Genomic DNA, 18,832 nt, shown 5'->3' on the forward strand with positions numbered 1-18,832 from the left:
GTCCTTAGTCAATAACGCCCAAGGGTGCAGAGCACTAGGGAAGTGCATTTGTGGTAGGATCAGGCCTGGGTGCAAGACAGACAGCAGGGAGGAAGGAATACAAACTAGTGGGAGGGTGGCAGGAGTGCAGGCCAAACCAGAAAAAGAAGCTGAACATGAGTGTCCAGTGGAGCTTGATGAAATTCAGAGTGGGACTGGGAACAAGGATGAAAGGATTGGCTTGAAAGATCCATGTTTGCAAAGCAAAGCAGAAAAGTTGAAATTTCAACTCAGAAATTGACTGGGTTTTTTCCCCCCTACATACTGAATTTAACTTAATTTCAGTCTTAGCTGAGAGGCAGTCATCGACAGCTTTTTATATTTTACTCTACATATTCTTTATGAAGTTTCCACAGATTTACACACACAGATTTTACCATCCCAGACCACACATGATTTCTTAAACCTACAAAAATACTGATGGCAAACGCCTCACACTTGTACAACAGAGAATTAGGTCTCAACTCAGAACGGCTAGTAGGGAATTCTTGGAAAAAGCACTTTTTGCCATCAGAAATGCCAGCTTGCCAAAAATAAAATTTTAAAAAATAATATATTGATTTCCATGGAAATGTAGTTAGGCGAGATCAGATATTTCCATGAGAAAAAACTGTTCTGAATGAGAATGGAGTAGGAATGTGGATGTTACTTTATTCACTCCCAAAGTCAGAAAAATACCCGAATATGTGACAGCACCCTACCAAATGCAACAGAATAATTGTTTGTCTACTCTCTATACAGCTACTTTAATTTGTTTAAAAAAAAAACAGAAATAAAATTCCCTAGGCCAAAGAGAGACTGAGTGATGACACAGCCTGGTGACTAAGTCTCACCTATGAAGTACAGGACTCCAAGCAAGCTCTTTTTCAACCCACTTCAGAGCCCAAATTTGAGTCTGACAAAAATAATGTTGAAAACATTATGTCAAATGTCTGCTCCAAATCCCATAAAGCACTACTTGGATACGGCCCAAGTAAATACCCTAGCCACTGGATGTTGGCTATTCTGGGATGTCTCATTCTTTCTATTCATGTTTTGTTTTTTAAATCATTCTGTGACAAATCTAAAACAAATGTCAAACCCATTAATTTTTTTATATACTAGATTTTTTTTTTTTGTTTCTGGACAACTCTAATTCTCAGTGCACCACCCTTAACTCTTCAATTCATTTTTTCTCTTATAACTTGATCCAAGTTGCTGGCCTTTAGAAGAGTGAGAGACATTTAGCTCTTGCATAGGGAAAATTAATTTGATGTGTGCATTCTGTATTGTCCTATATCACTGATTTTTAAAGTGTGCTTTACAAGCATTTGAGGCCCACGAGCTGCTTTAACAGGGATCCAAAACCGTAAATAAGATACGTTGCTTTGATATGACATAACGAATTGACTACCTCCAAAGTCTGCAAATCAGAAAATTTTAAAGATCACTGTTTTATACAAATATACTTGTGTCCTACTGTTGGTATAGGTTGAAATATTTCAGCAAGCTTTTATTTGCATTGGGATAAATCACTACTAATATCATTAAAATCTAGAAGAATCATAAAATTGTTTAAAAAATAATTAAAGTAAAAAGAATACTTTGACTCGGGAGATTCATGTATAACTGGATTCATCACTTTCAAGAGAAAGAAAGTTTACGTCAAAGTTAATACGAAGTTGTTACTTTTCCCCAACTTTATCTTAACGTAATCAATCATACAAATATTAGAAAAAAAATGATAGTTTGACACTTTTGTTCTTCATGATTAACAGTTATCACATCTAATATGACCACTAAATATGAGAGTTTCTAGTCAAGATATTAAATAAAATCTGGTTTGCATGGCATTGAACCCAGTTAGAAATTAATTTGTTCATTTATTCTGATTAACTAATTCCCATAAACTTCTGTTGATAGATTCAGAAAACGGTGTTTTTTGTAGGCTATTCACCTGGACTTCTCAATCAGAGGGTCTCTGAGGCAGCAAATTTTAGTCAGATACAGTTAGTCTTTTTTCAGAAATTTCCAGTAGAAACAATCCTCAAATGTGGATTTTTGAGGAAAGATGTCAGAAAATTAATACTATACCTTCATGCCGTCACATTACAGTTACCATATTTAATCCTGCAAACTAGATCTACAGCACTCCGTACAAAATGCTTACATGCACACAAATAAGAAAAATAAAATTGCATTAATGGAAAACATTGGCGTGTGCTTATGGACCTCGGCTACCCCACCGTGAAAACAGTCATTTTCACAAAAGGCCAGGTCAAGCCTCAGCTGCTCTTCCTCGGAACTGTCCTTTAACAGCAGCTTTTTCTCTATCCCTAGCACAACACAGCTTGCAGTAAAGAGACAAATTAGGCTCTGCATTTTATTAGCTCCCTTGATGTCCAAACTGCTCTTCCATACATACCAAATATAGTAAACAGTAAATTCTCAGCTTTTCATTCTTGCCTCAAGGCTTAGAAACAACTTGCAGATCCTCTCAATTCATTTTAGGTCCCCATTCCTTCCATTAGAGTTGCTAACAGTATCTTTTACAAAGATTCTTTTGTTTCAACTGGAAATCTCTTAAAAGATTTCTTTGACATTTCTCTTTCTCTCAGTATCCTCTCACAGGGCACTAGACCTTCATCCTGCACTTAGGCAAAGCCTTCCTTTTTCAAAGACACACTGAAACTTTCCATCCCACTCTCCAACCAAAGAAGAGCGTGGACACTGCTCATAATCAACACCCAAAAGCCTAAAGCTGCGAACTGCTGAGCACTTCCCATAAATGGCAGAGTACTCTCAGACCCCACCACATCATGGAGACTTGAAGGTGTTCTGAATCTCATAGGAGTTACTTTTCTCCATGATTTGGCCTTTACTCGGAATATGTGGTTCCTGTCTTAATGAATGTCCTCTCTTCTCCTTCCGTGATCTTTTCCTGTCTGTTTCCAAAAGAAACAGTAGCCCATGCTTTAAATTAGAAAAGCCCCTAATAAATCAGATGCTAGAACACAAATTCCAGCTTCCTTCAGAAGAAACTGGCATTTCTATTTGCAAATGTAGTCAGTGTAATTCCCAAATAATCCAAATTATGGACTTTTGCTGCCTGACCTATCGTTTCTGTATGTAATCATTACATACAATGAAGATGCTCTGTAAGTAGGTTTTTGTTTAAGTGGAAGGTCTTTTGTGCTATTCATCTGATGTAATCAGGATGAGAAATGGGGACAGAAATAATCAGAAAGTGATTAATGATCTCCATAGCCGTCAACCGTGTGAAGACGCACTGTCTATGCTGCACACATCTGTACAGAGCATCCCACAGTTACTCATCTGGAAGAACAAGAGTTTGGTAGTAGTTCCGTAGTAGTTTCAGTTTGTCACTATATTGTCTCCAATTCCTCTTGAAACTGAACAACTGAAACCTTTCCCCTGCTCATAATTAACACACATTATACACAAAGATGATTTCCACCCCGTAACAAATGTGAGGATCTTACTGGAATGCAAAAATCTTAACGTCTTTGGACTTTACATTTTTATTTTTGTATGAGCTTAACAGATTTAACAGATAATAACTGACCTCCTGAAAAAAAATTTAAGCTTTTATATGGAACTGTAAGAGCCTATTTTATAGCCCCTTGATTTAAACAAACAAACAAACAAACAAACAAACAGCTTCCTTCTGCTCTTTTCCCAACAATCCAAATATTTAGAACTCTTTATAGGATGCTAATTGTGGAAATTCATGCTTTTAAATTATTCTTTTTGGGTGCCTTGAACAACAAAAACAACAGATTCTCTCTTGTGGTCAGACCACCAAAGCGGAGTAAAGTGCAGTAACTCTGAGAGTTTCTGCCCCATGTTCTGCTCTGCTTGTCCTTTTGAAAGGGGTCTCAATGAAGAGCCTTGTTGAGACCTCCGCTGGTGCCACTGTTTATAGAGGGGGTCATTAGGAACAGTTTAGTCAGAACAAAAGGGGTTTTGTTTCTATTGTCCCGGGTGCAGTTTGATGATGTCTTAACTGAAAAATTATCTTAATAGTCTAACAGTATATATTTGCCTATGGGGCTCAGACAACTGCAGAAAAGGCTTTGGATGAATGCTGAAACGATGCACTTTACAAAGCAAACTCAGTGCAGGCTAAAGCATTATTTAGGAAGCAAAAACGTTCCGACTGAAAACTTAGAAGTCCCAGACTCAGAAAGATAAACTCTTAGAGCAGTGCACTTGCAACTAAAGTATCCTCCACGAAAAGCGCAGCAGCAATACCATCTGCTTCGTATAGAGTCACCGGAGAGCCCCAGGTTAGTTCCTCAGCTGGTGTAAATACGCACACCTCTGTCTGCTCACATGGTGCTATGCCAATTTACACCAGCAGAGGAAACAGTCCCTTCGTATTATTTTAAAATCCTCCAGCATCAATTTCTGATTAATGATTTTCTGCTGCTAAAGCTCTGGGAGATTGCTTCACGCAGCCCCTTGTAATGTGGCAAACCTCCTCCCTCGGTCAGACTGGGAGCTGGAACGTTCCTCAAACCATGGAGAAGTGGGGCCAAACTGCGCTACTCTGTGTGACTTGGGGAGGGATTTTTGTGGCCAAGGCTTTGGAGAATCAAATGAATCTCCATCTTGTTTCAGGCCAGTTCAGAAACACTGCTATAAATCATTGCAGATATAAAGTTATTTTAGAGGCAGAACCAGAGACAAAAAAGGCATGTTGTACCTCTGCAGCCTCATGCAGCTCAGGATTGGCAGGGCAGAGCTTCCAATTTGAGTGGCTCTAATACGTATTCAAAATAAACTGTTAAAATAATGGTTCCTATGGAAATTAAATATAAATAAAAGTAGAAGCTGAGACCGTATTAAGATAACGTTGGACCAAATTCTGTTTCCTGCTTATTTAAATGCACAAGATAAGCCTCAACAGGCGAGAAACTGTGGGGTGCAGCTGTTGTATATAATCCCGCTTCCTTACAGACCTGTAAAACCCATGGTCTCCAAAGATCTCTCTGCTCCAGCAACAGAAGTTTTATGATTCAGGGGCATGGTACATATGGTTTAGCATACACACCCCAATTTTCCATGCAACCTCCCCTGTTAGGATTACTAATACTTGTGGCATGAGCAGTTTGTACAGCAGCTGTGCAAGGGTTATGCAAGCATTTATGTACACATCGGAATAAAGGCACAAAATAATGGTTCTTTTGAGGTATTACTCTGCACCTGCCTGGAGAGAAAAAGTAAAGCCATCCAAATTTGTCCCATTGCATTTTACAGGTCAGAATCAGTTATTGTTCCCTTTGAAAATGATGAATAGGTTTTATGTGCTTTTTGTACATAGCTAAGTGTAAAAATGCCAAACATCTCTACCTTTAGTGAATACAAACAGCAGAAAACTAAAAAGTACTCTAGAGGACATAATTATATGTTAATAAGAAGAATCCTGAGTGTCTGATGATGAACTGTAGAAGCAAAGATCACCATTTATCACAAGTTAATGTTAAACTAAGGAGACTTTTAGAGGCACATTTCCAAGGTGCTGCAGCATGGCTTAAGTCCGCTCCTAAGGATGACATGTGAGTGTGTTCTCAGCATAGTTTTTCACAAATATAAGCCTAAGATTTCAGATGTTCAGATTACAATGTTACTGACGTAGGAAATGCCTGGGTTTAAGCCAAAAGCTTCAACCAGATCAACTGTGCACAGAATAATTCAATAGCACAAAATTAAATTCAGTTTTGTTTGGGCTGTTTTGGCAATATATGGATTTAAAAGTGGTCCTACGTTAAACAATATTCTTATGTATGAATCTGTGCTATAGAAATACATTACGTAAAGTTTAAAGACATTGTGTGCACAGATAGACATGCTTATACTAATATAAAATTAAATAGAAACATATCTATATAAAAATATAGGCCTATATTCAAGCGGTATATAGCTGTATGATAAATATAATACTACAAATGTTTCAGTGATATGAACTTATATTTCTAATGTTCTCTGGAGTACATAGTAATAAAAGAATCCCCGTGGAGATCCAGTTTTATAAAGTGAAGCACTATGAAGTGCTGAACTGTGAAGGACTGAACATTGTCCGCCTTACTCTGTTGATGAACATTAGATTCAGCACTCTAGTCTCATTTCATAAATTTAAAGATAATTTTCTATTTTATTATCACTAGCATCTCCAGAAGTAATAATGCCCTTTCCTATCCCAAAATACAAATTTCATTTCTGACTCTCCTCTGATCAATAGCAGTGAGAATCAATACTTAATTTTTATAACGTTATCAGTATAGTCCAACCCAGCACAGTTCAACCCAGATCTGTTAAAATTCCTGGATTAGAGCTAATATAATGGCTTACCCATAATACGATTACCTTCATGTTGATGAATATGTTCTCAGTAATAATGCTGAATAGATGAATAGAAACTTTTGATAAGAATGATTCAATATACCGTAATTAAAATATGCAAGCTAATTAGGCATTCTTATACAAATAATAATGCTATTATTTTTGTTTTGTAAGGGTTTTGCATGCACAGGGCCCAAAGGAACAGTTCAAAATTCCCTAAACACATGCTATTTTAGCGGGAATATTTGGAAGAAGAAAAAAGTTTGCTATAATTTAGGACTTGCACTTTATTCAAGACAAATGAGAGAAGATGCAAAACAGAATGGAAAAGAAACATGGTTAAACTTAAAAAGCGGACATCAAAGTAGGAAGGCAAGGAGCCTGAAACTGATTCAGCAGAAAAGAGGAAAAAATGCTTTGTGTCTGATTTTTAAGAAGTCATGAAATGAGTTTGTGAGCAGAACCCACAATTTTTATAGTTTTATTGGTAAAATAATATTTTTACAGTTTTTACTGGTAAAACTGAATGCAAATGGCCAAGTTCTGCCACTGGTCTATGCCTAGTATGGGTACATGATGATGACAGCAGCATGTACGAATTCACCAAGCACAAACCTGCACATTTTTTCCATTTCACATTTTAAAATCAGACCTTTTATCTCCAACATACATGCTTCCAACTACACCAATTGCCACACACACAGAAACAATGGCAGTAGTTGGTACAAAAATCAGATAAAAGCGTACATACAAAGCTCAAAGAGATCAAAAAGTTACTCAGTTGGTAATATGGCTTGCACAGAACCTCAGAAACATTGGGAGTTTGTTTTTATAGAAATTATCTGAAGCAGCAAGTGCCAACAAACAGGGATTACTTCATCATAAGCATTTAGTTTTCCTTCTCAAGAAGAGGAGGACAGACAAGAGAAGCAGAGACGACTAAGAGGAAAAACTGGTTTCTTAATTGATCCAGGAAGGAGGAGGAAAAAGACAATGACATGAAGGTGCCAATATTTCAGCAACCTGTGTGGAACCAATCCTACAGGAAGCAGGATGGGGTTTACGCAGCAGGCAAGAAAGGAGGGAAGAGAAAGACGTTGTCCATGAGAAAGGCAATCCAGTTTGTACCTTTTCTGTTTGAAAGGTATTTGAAATTCAAGCTTGGACCTGTGGACTGAACCATTGCAGTTTGAGCTGCATTGTCCTTTCTTGTAGGCAGCAGAATAAATGCTGCTCTTTGTTGTGTCCCAAAGCAAGGTGAAGTCAAGAGCCCAGGACCTCACATAAAAAAAATATTATTCTTTAAAAGATGCCCTTTCTCATCAACGCTCCTAAAGTGGCTTTGTTATGCGGTTTCAAGAGTACATACAAGCAGTACCCCCACTACAAAACTATCATGCCTTTATTTAATGCTGTACCTGGTGCAATAGGGTCATAGAAAATACTGCAATAAAAGATTAAACTCTTGCACTGTTCCTACGAAAGCATAGGACACAGTTGCAGCATTGCCCTTTCTTTAAAAACATATCCTGCACTAAATCAGGATGTATCTAAATTTGGGCAAAGCCAAACCACTTAGACAAAATAAGAAGGAAATAGATTCAATCACTTTTTCAAGAAATTTGTCAAATCAAGAGGTTTCAAGGTTAACTCTTCCTCCTCTGCTGTTTCTTCAATGATACATACAGCTTGAACAGTAGATGTTAATGACTCAGGATCCAAACCTCCCAAACTATCCTTTTATTTTCTCTGTCTCAAAGAGTGATACCATTCCAAAGCACAACACTGACCTGAAATTTAGTCAGTTTTTAAATGTGAGCTACTAACAAGTCAGGTGTAAGCAATTCAGGCAGCAGAGACACCTGCTCCCCCATCCGCTGTTCCATCCTTTCAGATTTTTTAATCTCAATGTCTGTGACAAAGGCAAGTCTCCTCACCCTGCTGCTGCTTAACGAAAGGCCAGCACTCAAAACTCCAGAAAAAGCAAACTGCCTACAAGAAAAAAAAAAAAAAGTGAAATCAAGGTATCTGTACTGAAAGGGAGAGCAGAGGGATACTGAGTCATCTGCCTGCCTTTCCACCACCAGCTTAAGCCAACCTAAGGCAGCCCAGCCCAGACACCCTCTCCTTGCTCCCAGCTGTGCATTCCTGTGGCCTCCCTAGTTCCAGCACAATATGTAGTCAGTCAGAACAAGGAGCTGATCCAGCAGAAAATGAATGCAGCAAAAATACATAAACGGTTAAAAAAGAGATTACTTTTAAAAACAGAATTAGCTTCCTGACCTGTGTGTGGATGTTCGTACCAGGACTGGAGAGGGGTGGGGTTGCACAGTTGAAGGTCCAGTCTGGGGTGGGATGAGAAAACAACATCTTTCTCAGGAGGAGCCTGGCTTCAGATCAGCTTAAATTGATCTAGACACCACACCCTCAGCAAGAGAGAAATTTAGGCAAATACCTGCCTGGTTAAGAGCAGGTTAGTGCTGCTCCTCAGGAAGTACAGAAGATGCTAGAGAGTTTGATCTTAACTGGGCATCCAAAATGCAACTGCTTAGGTGTTGGAGTTTTTGTTAGTGCGGAGCAACGGGAAGGCAGCTACAGGGGTGAAGTCTGAGCACCCCCATTAGCACCACTGAGTTCAGCAAGAGCTCTCACCTTATCTAAGCTGGATGTGGCTTCGCAACCTCCCCCCCCCCTCCCCCGCTTGAGCTATCCCTAAGCATGCGTTAGGACTGAGCTAGGAGGTTAATGCTGGTTCCATCACTATTTCAATAGCTCCGTGAGTCATTTCAATGTCATGCCTCAGTTTCCCTGTTATTAAGAGGTACACATGCATGCATACAAACACACTAAATCACTCAACGTGTTTCCCATGCAGCTTTTTTGACTAGTTACCTGCCGTTCACACAAGGATATTAAACATAAGAGCTAAAAGAAGTACTGAATATTAGTTTCCAGAATAGATGGCAGGACCTGGTGCCAGATACTACTGGATATTGCCCATCTGAAAACCTATCAAAAAGCCAATGCTGACCTCCTTTATCCCCTGCCCCTCTTCCTCCTCCTTTGCCTAAGGAATGAATCTTAATATCAGCATAAACTTAGTGTATGTATATATATATATATGGTTTATGAAATTACCTCGGGCTGGATTCAGTGACCCAGATAAACCCTTCCATCCTGCCTTCCCCTTGCTTTCCAAGTAAGATTTGGGAAGCAGTAGTCTACATTTGTTATCTGAGACAATTATTATTTTTATTATTATTTCCTGTTGCAGTAGACTAACCAGGACTGGGGCTCCATTACTGTAGATGTTACACCCACTGAGTTAAAAAAAAAACCAACACCAAAACCCCGAAAACCAACCCCACAACAAAACAGTCACTGCTTTAAAAAGTTGACAAGCCATCTCACGGCAGTATTCCACGAAGGTGTGGATCAGAGAGCAGGAGGGGAAGGAGAGAGAGCAGGATAATATCATGGCACGAACCACTGGAGTGCACAGGTTGATGGTTCCAACCCAAGTAAATGTTGCTGGTTTTACAGCTCCTGATAACTTGCCCCTCGGATTTCTGATGGCAAGTTATCAGAATGATAACTTCTGATGCTTCTCCATGGGCTCTCCCCGCTGCCACCTGGCAAAAGTGACCCGGGGCTCCAGGCACGCAGGCATACGTGCCTACGTGCGTGAGAATACAATCACCACATTTTAAATAATTCAGCGCTGTAGGTTTTGTGCCGGGCAGTGTCTCCCTTCTGTACTTCTTAAAAAAACCAAAAAGGTGGACGGGGAGCAAAAAGCATGCCTGCGTGTGCGTGTTTGTGCAGACGGCCGATGTACTGTACTTGCATCTGTAAAGCCTCTGGGAGTTTGGGCCCCTTCCTTACACCTAAGCCACCCTCCCTCCCGGGGTGTCTTCTCCTTAATTACGTTCGCGCTAATTTAAGCACTCGGGACCGGCTCCCCCGCTCCCCCACGCCAGCAGCCTCCACAAACATCCTGAAAAGCAACCTGATCAGATGTTCCTCCTCTAGGCAGTTACAGGGATTTTCTCTCCCAAGCGGTTTGGAGCGGGCGAGCGAGAGCGCTTGGGCTTTCCAGCCTGCTCCTCCCACCAGAGACAACCTCCCGCTGCCGCTCCGCCGAGCAGCACTGCACACACGGCTCCGCCGCGGCGTGCGGGACGCGGGCACAGCGCCGCCGCCGCCACCGCCGGGGGGAAGCGCCCCGGGCCGCCGCCGCCGCCCCGTCCATGGGCCGGGGCCGCTAGGCAGCCCCCGCCGCCGCCGGCGGGCCATGAGCGGGCTGCGGCACCTCCGCGGGGGCTGCCGGCCGCCGCAGTGAGCGCGGGGCCGCGCCGTCCCTCCGCGCCGCTCCGCGCCGCGCATGCTGGTGGGGCGCGTCCCGCGGCGGGGCAGCCCCGCGCCCCCCGCGCCGCCCCTCCGCAGCCGCCGCCGCCGCCGCGCCGCGATGCCGGCGGCGGGGCGCGGGCAGCCCGCCTCCTGGCTCCTGGTGCTGGGCGCCGCCGCCCCCGCCCTCTGGCTGCGCTGCGTCCTCGCCGACTTCACGGTGGACAACGAGGTGCACTCCAGCTTCATCCACCGGCGGCTGCGCGGCCCCGAGCGCCGCGAGATGCAGCGGGAGATCCTCTCCATCCTCGGCCTGCCGCACCGCCCGCGGCCCCACCTCCACGGCAAGCACAACTCGGCCCCCATGTTCATGCTGGACCTCTACAATGCCATGTCCGTGGAAGAGGGGGCGGCGGGGGCCGCGGCCGAGGAGGGCGAGGGTTTCTCCTACCCCTACAAGCCCATCTTCAGCACCCAGGGGCCGCCCCTGGCCAGCCTGCAGGACAGCAACTTCCTCACCGAGGCTGACATGGTCATGAGCTTCGTCAACTTGGGTGAGTGCCGGCCCCGGGCGAGGCCGCGGTGTGCCCGGGCAGGGGGACCGGGTCCGGGAGGGGTGGGAGGGTGGGCTGGAGCAGGGCCCTGGCCGCCAGCGGGAGGGCTGGGGCCGGCGGCGCAGGTGGCCCCGGCGGGGGCCGGGCGAGTGGCAGCCCGCGGGGGCGAGCAAGGGCAGGTGGCGGCCTGCGGCGTGGCCGTCGTTAAACGGCGGCGACGAGGAGGGGGCTCTGAGTGGCCGCCCGGGTAGCCCCGGCCCCTCGCCACGCCGCCCCCGCACGCCGAGCGCTCGGGTCTGTCGGCTTCCCCCTCGGCAGCCGCTTGCCGCTGCCCAGAAGCGGGGTGTGCAGGTACGGGACGGGGGCACGCAGGGGCTCAGCTCCGCGCCCCGCACCCCCAAGGCGGGCACAGCCTCCCCGCCGGGCTCCCGGTGGCGGCGGGTGGCAGAACCCCCCGGGCCGCCCCCACGGACCGAGCCCCGCGCTCCCGCGGGGGCCGAGCCGCCCGCACACGCTTCCCTAATGGCTTGAGAGGGATTCCACAGCAAATCCCGCTTCACTCCTGCAGCTTTTTGTGTTGATCCCGGTTTGTGCAGCTAACCCGCCTCCTTTCCCGAGCACATGTGGATGGCTTTATGCAAATGATACGCAAGTTGGCATGCTGTGTGCGCCGCTTGCGAGGCCTCCCTAATTGGATGCCACGGCCCAATCTGATTTCCATTTGCTTGCTGTAGATTGCACACCCGTGTGGACTGACTTGGCCGGATTTGAGTAAAAAAACATTGTCGGGATGAGCATTCTATTTTAAATATATAATTATAGACCTGCTTCACTCTACCCGTATTTAGCCCTCATCATGTGCAGCTCTCCAACCACGGCCGCGCACAGCGCGGGTGCCTGCAAGTTCAAGACAACCTGAACAGTATTTCCAAAACAAGATCAACTCGAACTTTGTCCCAAACAAAGGGATACGCAAAGAGCAAGAGGAGCCCACCTCTAGCACGTCACCCGCTAGGGATTACAGACACCCCCATCGCCAATAAATCCATTAACACCTTTATGGATGTCACTGTTCTGGACACTTCCACTGTCTGGAACTTCAGAGGCAACAAAGATTAAATCACAGCCTCTCTAATCCCAGCGCTTTAACTAACTTGAAAAGATCAGTAGCTGTAAAAGCTCTGTGACACACGTTAATAATTATTAGACACGGTAGCCATCCTCGGCACAATTCTTGCATGATAGGGAGACACTGTGGGAGATCTCTGGTTTGCAGGAGCTGCACCTCCTTATTAACCACCACCGGCTTCACGGTGGGAAGCTCTGAGTTACATCTGGCCTGGGGGCTGTGCTCTTTGAGAGTGCCGTGCTTTCCATTTGGATTTCCAGTGTTTGTCTAAATGCTGCTAGATACTTAAGCTGATCAGCAATGATACATGTAAAATCAAATATTTGAGCAGCCAACAGTACCAATAGCGGTCAAATATTTGACTTTAGAGATAAGAGTGATCTTGCTAATGTTGTGGTTCTTGGGTCCTACACCAAGTACGACCAGAGTGCAGGGAGAGTCCTGAAGAGAAGACAAAGGATGTTGAAATAACGATAGTGAAATTCACACGTCTGTTTCCATGTCTGTAAAGAGGAGAGAACCTTTATGAAACATGTAAGTACCTAATGGAAGGGAGTTTAGCTCTGGGGCAGCAGCACCGCTCCTCGGGTGTAGTTGTTTACTAGTAACTTTCATCAGTGAAACTGCAGCGCTCCCGTCCTGTGCATCCAATGTAAGGAAAAGTCACCTTTGCAGCCCATGGAAGTTTTTCCTGAAAGGCATTGATGTCCCCAGTTATTTGGATACATAGGAGAGGAATCGATCCGTAAACTGTGAAATAAAAATTACATTTTGGCTATGTCTGGTTTTGTGTGAGAACTTTTTACACAGCAGGTTTTACCTGTATAAACTGTACAGAAATAATAATTGGCATCCCGATGCGACGTGGTGACTATAGTGGATATATTCATTCATTTCGACCCTGCTGGGTTTTGTAGTCGGCTTAGTAATCCGAAAGTGTTCTTGATGCAAAATTCTTCACTATCATTTTACTTAATTGCTGTCAGCATAGTTGGCGAGTAGTAAGAGTGCAGGCAAAATCCAATAGTTTTAAGGACAGGTGGAATTATTACCAGCAAGGCACATTTTGGAGGTTTGTCTGTACTGTTTTGTTCCCTTGTCAACAGTGCGTGCCAGGACGAGTTTAAAAAGGACACAGATCTATAACAGCTTTCTTCATCACTGTGCACACCTTTCATCCCATTATAGTCATCGGTCTTTCATCTTTATAGGACAAAGACAGGCTTGTTTATGGATGTTTTAATGAATTAGACCAGCCACTCGCTCCCGTATATAGTCAAATACAACACCTGCTTTGATATGTACAGTTTTCTATGACATCCAGGGAAAATTAGAAGATCTATTGTAGAACTGATTTTTTTTGGAAACTTTCTACAATGATCCCTTTTAAAGCAGAGCTGAATTCCTAAATGCAGACTGTAGTAAACTGTGTCCTAGTTTTGTAAGAGATACTCTGTGAGCATTGCATTTCACAGGTAGGCTTTTATTACTATACCAGAGCCGTCACAATGAGGAAGTGTCACAGCATAATAAAGTTTCATCTTAGAATGGAGGAAGTAAAAGTGAGTAAAGAAAATACTTCTGAATTTCAATAAATAAAACATGTTATTCCAGGCTTCCAAAAGCTAATTTACAGAAGCACTTCTCTGCTTTATTCATAGTCTTCATCTACCTAGTCATACAACCTGGGGGGGGGGGAGAATTTTGTGTATATATATATCTGTGTGTGAAAAAAAAAATCTACATTGCAAGATTTACTGGACTACATAGTAAAAAAACCCAAGAACACACACCCCCCCCCCACCACACACCCCCAGATTTCTATGGAGATACGGCGTATATTTATTCCAGAGAATTTATCCTAGGTATTGGTAGGGAGGAGCCAGAATACAGGTGCTCCATTTCATGGTTATGTTGCAGGGAGCTTTGTACTAGGCGTGTAATGTTACTGTAAAATCTTGACAATTAATTAGATTTAGATTTATAACCAGTTAATTCACAGGCAACATTTTGTCTTAGCTTACACCTGTGTTAAGATGAATGGGGAATGGATTTGTGTCAAGAATGAAGTTACATGTAAATTAAAAAAGAAGTTAGCCACAGTGGTCTGACTAAGCTAGTCAGTTAATTACTGGCTAATTTTATAAAATTTACTACTATAATTCCAGTATTTGGGATTTCATTTCAGATCTTGTCCAAGTACAGTTTACAAACTGATCCGGTTTAGGAACTGAAAAAACTTGAAGCATTTTTTGCACAAGTTTTAATTTCAAGTTTATAAACAGCAACTAAGGAGTAAACATCTTCTAGATTACTTAGATCCTCTCTTCTAAAAATAAGTGAGTTGTCCTTATGCAGGTAATCTCGCCTTGGTAAACAGATTCGCTTAGAATATTTTTTAAAAGAGTCGGCACAAGTGGTACGCAATTTGTTAATTTGCCTCGTGGTTGATTATAAAATGAACAACGTTGTTTAATCCTGGCAAAAAAATAAGAGGAGGGGGGGAATTAGTCATTCTTGGAAGGAGCACATGAAAGTGGCTTTTCTTAATGTAAATCAAGAAGCTGAAGAGCCCCCAAGTTTCCTTTTATTTCATACCATCTGGCTATCCTTTTTGTTGACAAGTGTTTGGCATGGAGAACCATCTCTTTGCCCTTTAATAACAGGCTTTAACACTGTAGGGTATTAGAAAAAGATTCTATAACAGTTAAAAAATTTCCTTCGGGGAATACTTTATAAAGTGAGCACGGGCTGCAGGCATTTGCAGCTGTAACCTGGCTTGTGTTAAAATTTGGAAGGGGCTGCCTTGCATTCCAGCTCACTACAGGCCTTCATTGGTGTACAGCCAAAGGTTAATATAGATGTCACACAGTTTTTCTTTGGAGAGCCTCAGATATAAGAGTACGCGTACAGCTGTGTTTTTAGTAACCCTTTCATAATCACTTCTTTTAAACCTCATTTTCCTGCTTATATAAATCAAAGATTTTCAAGGATATTTGACCTGGATTTGAACTTATTTGATCTTCACATATTTCCCACTTGAAACAAAGCAGATTAAATGTTAGCCCTGGATGCCTGGTCATGATCACATGGTTTGTCCATACATTAGGCCAAGCCCTCGGCTTTTTCTTTTCTTTTTTTTTTTGCCCTCCTCCACCTAGCGCTGTTATAAGCTCTCAAGCCCGAACAGGTACATCCTGTAATTGTTTTGGATAGTATGGATATATGCAACACTCGGTGGTACAAGATGAGCTAAGGTAGGAAGCTGGCAGCAAACTGAAGGTAGGAGGTACAGTGACCGCGCAGCAAGTTCCTGGCAGGTATTCCGTGAATGCACAGCCCCATTCTAGAGAGAAATTAATTCATTTTCTACTTTTCAGGCGCAAAATGGCAGAACAGAACAGGAACTATTTACCTCTGCCGTAGGGGTGCAGTGGTAGGAGAGAACGGAGCAGCTGAGGACAGATGTCCTTGCGCCAGGAAAAGGGACGTGGCAATTGTCCCCACCCGCTCGCACGCTTCTGTGGCGGATTTATCCCAGCAGCGGGGTCTTTCTTCTCTTCCCACACAGGCTGCCCTGGGGAGGCAAAGCCCCCTCCGGGAACTGCAGTTTAAAAGCCAAAACACTGCGGCTTGTAAAGTGCTTTGAAGGAGACAAGCCTTGATGGCCAGATCTTGTGATGCTTGTAACAGGAGTCGGGCACAAGTGAAGCGTACGGGACCTGCTCCCACCCACGCTCTGCTCACCCTCGGTTTTCCTGTGTGCGTGTGTGCATCCCCGTCACTCCTCCTGCAAAGGAGGGTTAACGGCCTCTGGGCAGGCAGCACGAAACCAGGCGTTATGTTTCCATCTGTAAATAAGCTTGAAACACATTTTCAGGTCGGGGGGAAGAGATGTGTGAGAGAAGGTTACACAAGTGGTTGGAAACATTAATTAAAAAAAAGATTATAACTATTAAAGCCTAGTCAGAGCTGTTGACAGGCTCCTTTTAAATAGGACACTGCGATGTTTTAGTTTAATACATTCTGGCAGTGTCACCGGGGTTAAGGCTAATACTGGGATGTGTGGATCCTGTCATGTTATTGTCAGGAGGAATGCAGGGATTAGGTTTAAAAGTGGTGGTGGGTGAGTGGTGCAGCTGTGTACACTTATTATAAAAGATTTAAGTCCCACTGGTAAAATCAATATATTAAATTGCAGGAGCCTCTGTTTTTAATTAGTTTAAATCAAATATACTGTTAGTGCCATTATGGTTTTTATCCTTGAACCAAGTGAGGAAATGCTAATATTTATATGGAAACTGTTAATTTGTGGTTAAAATGATAACACATTTAGTTTTATGCCTCTAAATTGTTCTAACTGGATGAATACCAGTGAGAAGTTGCAATGATGGATGAAGTCATCTGAGCGAGAACACCAGTAAGCAAATTTTGATAGCACATCAGATAAAGAGACTACCTGTTGATACACAGCATTAAGAGACCACAATATTTTAAGCCCTTTCCAGTGGTACAGTCCTCCTCTCTGGGGCCTGCATCAAAATACTCACATGAATTACCTGTATATATATATATATGTGTGTATATATATACACACACTTTTAAATATATATATATAATAAAATATGTTATTATACGTATATATTTCTTCTCTAAAGGGAAGGAACTTCTAAAGAAATGAGCGAGCTGTTAAAATTAGTTTTAGGATGAAGATTTTCATTCTACAACTGTTTGAAGTAAATGGGACTACTGATGAGGACTAATCACATGGATAAAGTTCTGCACACGCATATGTTTGGATAATGGAAACCCAAGAGAAAATTATTGGCTAGGTCTTCATTGGTGTAAATTGTCAAATTTCTACTGAAGCTGGCCCTATGGGCTCATTTATACAACTGTACGTCCAAAGTAATTCCCATAAACTCCCTCGATTTACGCTGACACAATTGAGAACAGAATTGGGCCAAAGAAATGCCCCTGTGTTGAAATAATGAGCATGCAGTAGTTTCTGCTAGAGCTTCACACAGTTTTCTCTCCTAATCTTGAAACTGTTTTTGAGGGAAGCTTCCTTTGCTGCAAATAATCAAAACATAGACTAGCTCCTATTAGTCACTGCTTATCATTATTAGCCCAATCCATGTTGTTGAACTACAGCTGAATTCCCATCTTTGTAACAAACAGAATTTAACAAATAATGTTTGACAAAAATGTGAAACTGATATTTCTTAATACAAGACATATTTCATATGGAGAAACTCCAGTGATGAAAGATTCCTGGTATCAAAATATCTGAATCACAGTACAAATAAACAGTGTGTTGTAAAGACTGCAGGGCCAAATTCCATGCTGGAGTAAGTCCACTGAAGTCAGTGGAGTTGTGCCAGGAGATAAACTGCCATCTCGATTTTTTTTTGTGTACATGTGAAAACCAGAAGTCTTTAAAATTTTGCCGGTAAACATCTTCACTACAAAAGGTTGCAGGTAGCAAAGTTTGAACTGATTCTAATTCAAATATCTCTTTCGGAAATCCTTATTTTGTTGATGAAAACCACAACGTTTGCTGAGCTCCCCTTTATTTGGGTATACATTCTAAAACTCCATTACCTATACATTTTTTTACCTGATTTACGGCAGGTAACATAAGAGCCATCTTGGGTGCAAGCTCATATGTGCAAGCCCTGCAATACTGTTCCTTGCACGTTCTTTTAAACATTTGTGTGGTGTGTGTCTTGAAGTCAGTGAAAAACCTGTAGTGATCCAGATTGAGTGGATTGAATTAATGGCAACTTCAAGACTACAAGTTTTAGCGTAATTGCTTTATTGTTTTGGAACCAAGATGCTTACAATCCAGTTCCTGTGCAAACATGTTTAACGTGTGTTAATGTGTTTCAAAACCAGACGCTCTCCACAAAATTCTGCTTTTCATTAATTGACATCAGTAGCATGGTACAGTATTTCAAAGCGCTGGCCAAATATAAACTGTGTTTCTAATTTCCTTACTTTCCTGTGTTTGGAATGCCAATGTTAATTTGTTCCCATGGAAGAGTGAGAGCTGCCAACCACAGTTTTATATAAATGGCTTTACAGTGCAGGGCTGCCAACATTAAATGATACTTAGGAATTTTCATGACATTTTGTATTTAATGCTTGTGTGTATATGTGTGAGAGAAATAGAGGGAGATATATGGGATGTTGAACAGCACAGCCACCGATGATCAAGGCAAATGTTTGAAGAAATTTATCCTTTGAGTAGCTGTTACTTATGTTTCTTCTCATTTAAGAATTTTTTAATAATCTATCAGATATTAAACAGCATATTCCTTGTGCCTAGAAAAAAAATATTGCAGTGAATTTTGTTGCTAACTATCCAAACAGTTCCCCCCACCTAATAATTGTAGTTATTTATTAACAGATGAGA

At 42.5% G+C, this 18,832-nt stretch overlaps 1 protein-coding gene across 1 annotated transcript in view; it reads left to right on the forward strand.

The window, feature by feature from the left end:
- Positions 1-10,491: 10,491 nt before the first annotated feature.
- BMP7 (bone morphogenetic protein 7) overlaps positions 10,492-18,832 on the forward strand; it is a 47,922-nt gene continuing 39,581 nt past the window's right edge. Inside the window, exon 1 of the mRNA XM_040609112.1 lies at positions 10,492-11,285. Within this exon, the coding sequence (XP_040465046.1) occupies positions 10,769-11,285 (517 nt within the window). The 5' untranslated portion in view covers positions 10,492-10,768. The remainder of the gene's footprint in view (positions 11,286-18,832) is intronic.

This window comes from Falco naumanni, chromosome 10, assembly GCF_017639655.2.
Source record: "Falco naumanni isolate bFalNau1 chromosome 10, bFalNau1.pat, whole genome shotgun sequence".
NCBI classification, from domain to species: Eukaryota; Metazoa; Chordata; class Aves; order Falconiformes; family Falconidae; genus Falco; species Falco naumanni.